At 54.8% G+C, this 8,308-nt stretch overlaps 1 protein-coding gene across 1 annotated transcript; it reads right to left on the reverse strand.

Annotated features, from left to right (window-relative positions):
• Positions 1–4,837: 4,837 nt before the first annotated feature.
• PIRT (phosphoinositide interacting regulator of transient receptor potential channels) lies at positions 4,838–6,656 on the reverse strand. Its single transcript, XM_032432154.1, has one exon. The coding sequence runs from the start codon at positions 6,504–6,506 to the stop codon at positions 6,093–6,095; it is 414 nt and encodes a 137-aa protein (XP_032288045.1). The 5' UTR covers positions 6,507–6,656; the 3' UTR covers positions 4,838–6,092.
• Between the last annotated feature and the right edge of the window lie 1,652 nt (positions 6,657–8,308).

Raw genomic sequence — 8,308 nt, forward strand, 5'->3', positions numbered from 1 at the left:
TCTTTCTTTCTTTCTTTCTTTCTTTCTTTCTTTCTTTCTTTCTTCTTCTCTTTTTTTACAGCAGCAATAGAGAGTTAACACATTGTCCAATGGCATTGGGACAAATGGGGATAGATTTGGGGACTCACAGCACACAGGATAATTGAAACCATTGTCAACAAGAAACCATTCAGAGACGTGTTTGAGTGAGGACGGGTGAGGTCTAGGGCAGAACCCGCGGAGAGACCAACATAGCGGGACAGGGCAACTCACACCGCTGTTCTTTGGATGGGAGGGTCTCAGGACAGAAGTGTAGTCACATGGAGGAAGGGATTCCCCTCCCCCCAACCCCGAGCATGTTCTTTAAAAGTGGCGCCTTTGAAACACACTCGGAGGCTATGAGGGAAAGGTTTTGGAAGAAGCAGTGAAAACCAAGACCGTGAAATAGAGTAGTGAATATAATCGGGAGGGAGTGGCTTTTTATGTGCTAACCTCCCTACCCCCCCCGGCCCCCCCACTAACCAGCCGGGCACCCCCACTCCTGTCCCCTGGGTCCAGTCTCCTCCTTCCCACCCCCAATGTGATCACCTGGCACAGCACCATCCCAGAGACTTGAAAGGCCGACTGGGGCCGGGTTGGCCCGGGAGCCCATCCTCTGTCCTCCCACAGCGCCCCTGCTTCCCTCCAGCCCTGTCATAGTGCCCCACAATCGGTGACCCTCAGCCCCCTCCTCTGAGGACCAGCTTGCTTGCTTGCCAGGTCTGAGCATGAATCCTCATCCCCTCAGCCCCAGATCCGATGTCTGACTCACGGTCCATGCTCGGGGGACTGAAATGCTGGGCTAACAGCTACTCCCGAGGGCCAGATCCAGAGACCGTGTCTGAGTAGAGATCAGAGCCTACGCACCGGACACTGAGTTAGACAGATACTGCCATAGTAGAATCCTGCATCCCTCCCCTTCTGGGCCTCCCTCCCCTGCAGCCCTGCAGGAAAATGCCCCTTGCTTACATCCACACTTCTTTAGCGCTGGAAGATGAGCCGAGCTTGGTCTGCATGATTATCAGAGGGACTGTGGGTAACTGCTGATCCTATTCTTGCCAATCACTCACTGTGGTGCTTTTGCCGGAGGGCCCTGCTGGGCAGTGGGAGATGGTCTTCATTCCCGGGGCGGGGGGTGGTGACGCTTGCTGAGCCTTCTTTCTCTTTGAGGTAGGAGATCTGACCAGGAGACCCCTCCTTCCCGCACCTGCCGCTCCAGGGAGAAGTGAGCGGAGTCCCTCAGGTAGAGCAGGCCCCCACTGGAGACCTGAGGGAGTGGGCGGCACAGGGCCAGGGCTCACTGGCATAGCTCCTGGAGCTGTGGAATAGCTCCTGGAGCTGTCCAATGCCACTCCCATGGGTGCTGGACAGCACAGGCTCGGGGATCTGGGGCGGGGCAGGAGGTAGGACCTGGATGAGTGGCCACCAGTTTAGCCAGGTCAAAGAGGGACCAGGCCCAAGGCTCCTCAGGGTCTCCTTTCTAGTCTTGAAGAGGCAGGGAGGGTCTTTTGAGAAACAGGGGGACAAGACCCCAGCCCCTCTCCTTGCAGAAACTTTGGAGCTCAGCCACTTTGCTTCCTGCAAAAGTGACATTGGACCTTGACGTAGATCCTTTGGTTCTAAGCACTCCCATGGGAGGTGGTCTTGAACTTTTGAGGGGGTTATGAAGTTGTCCTGTGATGAGGACATAACAGCCAAAGTGTCAGCCGGTTCCAGATCCTCCTGCTGGTCAGCAGAAGAGCCTGGCCTATGGGACAAAGGCTGGAGGTACCAAGGCCACCCTGCTCTGATGCTGTCACCTTGTGCTGGCTGTTGGAGACCCTCCAGTTCCTGCCTCTGACCCTACCATGTGACTGCCCCTCGCATGATGCCTGGCTCTCAGGAGGTGCTCAGCATGCTGGGGTCTGTTCCTGGCTGGTGGCTCCTTTTGTCTCTCCTCCTGGCTCCTGGCCACCTTCCTGGTTCTGGGGCATTCTGGGCCCCTGCTTGGTTTGTCTCGCTGCCAGTCCCCCGACCCCAACTGCACTCCTGCTTTTCTCCTTGCCTTGCAGCCCTGAGCCCACCACAGCGACCCTGGGGCCTCTGGAGAGCTGAATGGGGTGGGGGTAATGGGTGTGGCCTCAGGAACCGGACCATCTGGATTTCAATCCTGGCTTGATGTTGTCCTAACTTGGTGTCCCCGAGCTTCCCTTATGCCATCTGTAAGGTAGGGGTGATGGTAACAGTAGCACCTGAGAACAGGGTTTGGGGAAGGATTAAGTGAGTTACTGATTGAGTGCTTCGGTCAGTTCCCAGCATGCAGTGAGCACCCGAGAAATGTCCATCATTGTCAGCCCAGGCCCTTCCTCTGCTCTTCAGAGGCCACTCCAGAGTGTCCTTGCCAACTGCTCTTTTGCTCTCCTCCCGCCCCTTCTCAGGGCCCTCCCCCCACCCCAGCCCCCACGGCCTCCCGCTGGTAGGGCCCAGAAACTCCACCAGGTACGCGCTCAGGCCATCCCCTTGTGCACATTTCGTATCAGACACGTTTGGGGGGCTGGGATGTCATTTTCTAGGGACCCCCGATCTCCAAGGGCTAGAGATAGCGACAAAGTGATGGGTGTAGGGGACAGGGGGGATGGGGTGTCATGAGTCTGACAAAGCTGTTGGACCCGAAGGAGGAATAAAACGCTGTGTGTTTGTCCAGACTCAGAGCCGTCCTTTCTTTTCCCTCTAAGGACGGAGCAAGTCAGAGCAGGTGAGAAGTGAAGGACACAGTGAGTCTGGGGCGGGGAGGGGGCGGTGCCCAGTAGAAGAGGATCAGGCTTTAAGATTTGGAGAAGCAGAAGAGGCTGAACCAGGAGCAAAGGAAGAAAGGCTTAAGAGGCAGAGGGAGGCCACGGGGGTCCTGGGAGCTGCACTGCCCCCCCTTCTCGTGCTTGCTCTCATGGGGACATCGACAGGCTGACCTCCAGGTAGCCACCTGCCTCACCCTGGCCCACTGATTCATTCTGGAAGGTTCTTTTCTCATATCTCTTTTTGGTCTCAATACTGGGCTTGTGGGGAAAGGAAGAGTCAGGAGCTCCTGCTCTGCCCGCTGTGTCAGCCTCTCAGTGTGGGGCTATCAGGTCCTTCGAGGCACCTGAGGACCCACGCAGGAAACCCCCACCGTCCCCTTTCTCCCCCAGCCGCCATGCTGCGGGGAAGGGCATGTGGTAAGGGGGTGCATTTTAGAGGGATGAATTAGTAGATACGGTCTTGGAACTCCCTGGTGGATGGAACAGAATGAAAACACAGCAGACACTGTGGAATAGAATACAATTCAACATTACATCCGTTCCTTTGGGACTCAGATTAAATCAGAGTCTCCCAAACAGAACAGCTACGGGCGGCGGGGCGGGGGGGGGGGGGGGGGGTTTACAGTCCATTTCACCAAACACGTGGATGCTGGTCCTGTCCTCCGATCCACGGGCGCCAAAGGAGTCGTGGTGGTGATGCTTCTTTTCCCCAGAAATGTGGCATCTGATCTGGGCTGCATTTACAGAGCAGGTGCATTCATACCCCAGGCTGCCGTGCGGCGATGGTCTTTGGCAAAAGCCCCTCCGCGTGATGTTGACCTGTTCCTTGGTCCACACTCATATGGGGGATCCTGGTGGGGATGGATGAGGCTTAGAGAGCTTTCCGAAATCATTATTCCTCCTGAGACACTAGCTGAGGGGGGCAGGGCATGTGGGCAAGTATTGCTGGAAATTGCAAAGTGAGTCCAGACCTTGGGTACCTTCTAGAGTCAGGGCTGTCCCCAAAATTCCTTCCAGCGAGACATCACAACTGTGCCCAGACCACAAGCTTGTGGGCAGATGACATGAGACCCAGGAGGCATGGGGAAGTTCCCAGGCAGCTCGCTGGGAGTCTACCCCATTTGCTCCCGTCTCAGAAAGCATTAGGAATGTAAGAGTGATATTATAGGGCCAATACTGAATCTGCGTTCATGTCAGAGAAAGGGAAACGATCTATAAGCCCAGCCACTCGACGCATTAGAACCATAATTAGTGACAAAGACCTTGCAACGCCCCCCCCCACCCCGGCCGACCAGATTGGTCTTGACCACCTTTGTGCAGGGGACAGGTTAGCTAGAAGACCCGGCCACGCTGTCTGGATGAGAGACATGGTCATTTTGGGTGAAGCCCAAAGGCCACAGACTCCCCCAAACTCTGGCTTCTTAGAGGGGGTGGGGCATGGGGTGTCCCCCTGTCACAGGTACCTGCCTCCACGGAATTTCCCATGATGCAGAGGGAACTAGGTGAGGTTCTGACTCAGCATAGGGAACCACCAGGAAGGATAGAGATACCTGGCGGCTTGTTAGAGAGAGAGAGAGAGATTGCCATGGTGACAGGGGAGGCGGGCCCAGAAGCCCCAGGGAAGGGAGGCAGCTCAAACCAACGGTGATTCTAGTGCAGGATGCCCTCCCTTCACACCTTATTATCAAATGCACTCCACTGGGCCTCTGGCCTGGCCTAGGGCAGCCTCCAGGTCTGTCACCCAAGAGCCTCTGGTTGCTACCAGAAGCCCCAGGTTCTGGGAACACTTGCCCCATGGGTGCTCTCTGCTTGGTGGGTCCCCTGGAAACTCCCTTCCAGTCCGTGACCTCAGTGTGGCCCCCGGAGAGGCGGCACTCTGGCAGGTGGGAAGCAGGAAAGAGAGGGGAAGGCGCTGTGCAGTTTCCTAATTGTGTTACGCCCCCCACTCCTGCCACCCAACTTCTATTTCCTGCTGCCCAAAATGCCTTCCACCCCTACCCCCTTTGCTAGCTCTTATCTTTCCTTTTGTTCTCTGTTCGGAGGACACAGTCTCTGGCAATCCCTCTGTCCCCTCCGCAGTCTGGGTGAGATGCCCCCTCTGTGTTCCTACACCTGCCTCATTTCCCCCATAGAGTGCTGAGCACAGGTGGTCCAGTGGCCCCATGGTCTGGCTGTATCTCTCACTTTGGAAAGAAGATGAGAGCACAGACCTTGTCTGGCCTGTTCGCATCCCAGGGCCTGGCCCAGAGTTGGGCACCCAATAAATGTTTGCTTGTTTGGCGGGTAGGGAGAGGGAAAGCAGATAGGATTTTCTAAAACAAATCCTATCACTGGAAACCCACAGACCATTCAAACATGGCGTGCGATCTTGGTTTTGGTTCTCCATGGAGGTGAAGGAGAGAGCAATCTTACAGAATCCCTCTGCAGGTCTCCGTCTTGCTGTTCTAGAATTGGGGGTAGAGGCGCAGGTAGGGGGAAGGAGGAAGTTAGGGCAACATGCACTTGTCCATGGCTAATTGTCAAGTTCAGAGGGGAGAACAGTCAATGAGAAGGTGTTAGAAGGTCAAACTGTGGCACCCGCAGTCCACCCCCATGGTCTCTGGCGTAAATACCGTGTAGCTGGGAGTTATACTTCCTCAGCTGGCTGACTCCCAGAGCCTTCTCCAGGGGGGAATGGGCCTTCTTGGAAAGTGTTTCTCCCTGGACACCCTCCACTGTTCACTCTTTGGAATGTTTCACTCTTGTGACTTGTCACTTGAGATGCAAATCAGTATCTGGCCCAGAGAGTGAGCCGGGTTGGCGAACCCAGGGAGCCAGAAGTCAGTCTTCCCTCTCTTCTGTGAAGGGCCTCCATGGGTCAGTTTGGGTTCTAGAAGGATGAAAACGGGGAGCCCAGCTCGGCACTCTGATGTGTGTAAACATGAGGTTCTCCTTGGGGCTCAGCCTCGCCCAAGGAATTTCCCAGCATGCATAGCGCTTAGCAGAGAGAGTTCGATGAGTGGCACCTGGATGCAGGAGTGGGGAATGAGCTATGGAAGGGGATGGCTGTGGCCAGCATTAAGGGATGCATAGCAATATCAGAAAGACGAAATGAGATCCAGCCAGCAGTGTTCCCCAGCTTCATGTGGAGCCCTGAGCTCTCTCCCACAGGGCCAGGAAGAGGCTTTGCCTGGCTGTCTTATGGCTAAACCCCCTCCACCACCACCACCACCACCAAGAAGATGGGGATGTTGGGTGTTGTCAGATCTCCTCCTGGTCGAGGCAGCAGGGTGATGGGGAGAACAGAAGGCGAGGCCACCATCAGCGATTCAGGAAGAAGGACTTGAGTGTCTGGAAGAAAACTGACTTCTGTTTCTGCTTCTGTTTCTTTTTGATGATGGGCACCCACACCAGCCCGCACACCAGCATCATGAGTCCCAGGGACAGGAAGGCAGGCCCTATCATCTTAAGGACCTTAATGCTGTTGTCACCCAGGTTCAGGGTGTAGGCCAAGCAGGTGATGACCACGCCAAAGAGGAGGATGGCGCCTCCCACCGACATGATAATGATGGGTTTGCGGTAGATTTCCCATTTACTCCGGGGGGTGGCGGTCCAGACGGACTCACTTCTGGAGCTGATGCACAGGGAGCTGGCCGTCTGGCTGGGCAGCAGGTCTTTGAATTCTGGAGACTTCTCATCGACCTCCAGGGCCTTGGGGAGAGCCTCCATCGTCATGGGTCCTCGGGACTGGGCACCTGGTACCCGCAACAGTAAGAAGCAAGGGAGAAGCCAAAGGAGTCCTCGCACACCCTTCTTGTTCTCAGCATCCGTCTCCGGCCTGGCTCTCAGCAGAAGGCGATACTGGGTTTTGTGCTGAAGCCAAACAGAAAGTCAGAGGAGATCCACATAAATAAGAAACCACTCACTGGCATGTTTTGTTTTGCTTTTTTCTTGTGAGAGATAAATATGATAGCATTCGAATCAACTGCTTTTAGTATTTAAAACAGGGAACAGTGGTACCCCTTAAAAATAAAAAAGCAAAAGCCATGGTTAATCAAATGACATCTTATTTTCAGACTCAACTACTTTCTAGCTGTGTGACCTTGAATGAGTTACTTAACGTCTCTGTGCCTCAGCTTTCTCATCTATAAAATGGGGATAACAATACTATTCATCTCATAGGGTTCTCCAAAGGATTAAATGAGTTAAGACGTGTAATGCACTGGAACACTGCGTCTCATGTTGCAAGCACTTCATAAATGCAGTCGTTTGCCGAGCACAGGGTGAGGAACTGCCCGAGGTTGGATTTGAACCTGTTCTGTTCTTGCTCTCGCTGTTATGGTCTGGAGAACATCTTTCAGTGCAGCCCAGGATTTTATGTGCTTTTCCAGCACAGGACAGTCATGCCCCAGGTTCAGAGTGTGACCTTTAAATATCTAAATGCCCCCTTTCCCCACCCTCCTCGGGAATGACGTCAAGTCATTCTCAGGCCTGTAAAGGTATGGAGTCTAGCCAGCCACCTGCTCTGATTTCTCATCCAGAGCCCGTCTGTGTACCTCTCAGTCACCAGAGCCCTCTCCTCCCCTGGCACTTTCTGTGTGTGGGAGGAAGGCAAGCCTTGAGAGAGCCCCGTATACTTCCTGGGGGTCCTCACCAACTCCCCGCCCTGATGCATCATCCTTGACTTGTCTCCAGAGGGTCTGGCGTGGCGTAACCTAGAGATGCTGCATCCCTTTCAGTGAGCAAGCGAGTGAATGAACAACAGACTATCCTTTCTGCTTCCTCCCTCCCGATGGTCCCTGGAGGCAGGGACCACGGCCAGGGGTCCCGGAGAGGGAGGTGGGACTCCCGGGGGCCTTGCTGGAAGCACCGAACACATGCTCTTTGGCCCTGCAGGGAGGCCATTTGTTTATTCCCATTTTGTAAGGGCAGAGACAGGCCCAGTGAGATTTAGGAGCACGGCCAAAGCCTTCCCTAACCTCCTATCCTCCTATCCAACAGACTATCCTTTCTGCTTCCTCCCTCCCGATGGTCCCGAGCATAAGTCCAGGTTTCTTTACAACACTGCTTGGATCGGTTCTTCCTGGCAAAGCCCAGTGCCTCCCTGCATTAAGCTCAGGCAGAGCTGAGCTCTGGGACCCTGTCGGCCACTCTCTTCTCCTGTGTCCCCAGGTCACAGACTCTCCCACTGTTCTCTGCAGGGCCCCTGCCTGCCTTCCCCGGGGTGACTCTCCGGTCTCTGCTCTGTCTCCCTCCTCCGATGAACTGCCTTTGGTCCTTGGCCCCTGCTCCTTCCCTCCTCCATCCCTGCAGCAGCTCAGGCCTGAACCACCCCCCTATCCATAATGCTCCCCCTTTCTAGAACAAGCAGTTACAGACCCGTCCCCTTTGACATGGAGGAAATCGGAATGATAACATTGCCATGCCTTCAGAAGGTAGATATTCACGTTCCTGGACGCTCATCTAGAGAGAGGATATTTGGGTCTCTGCTTCCAAAGACTCTGAAAAACGGGAAATGTGCTCTTGTAAGTACAGGG

Source organism: Phoca vitulina, unplaced genomic scaffold (genome assembly GCF_004348235.1).
Source record: "Phoca vitulina isolate PV1807 unplaced genomic scaffold, GSC_HSeal_1.0 scaffold47, whole genome shotgun sequence".
NCBI classification, from domain to species: Eukaryota; Metazoa; Chordata; class Mammalia; order Carnivora; family Phocidae; genus Phoca; species Phoca vitulina.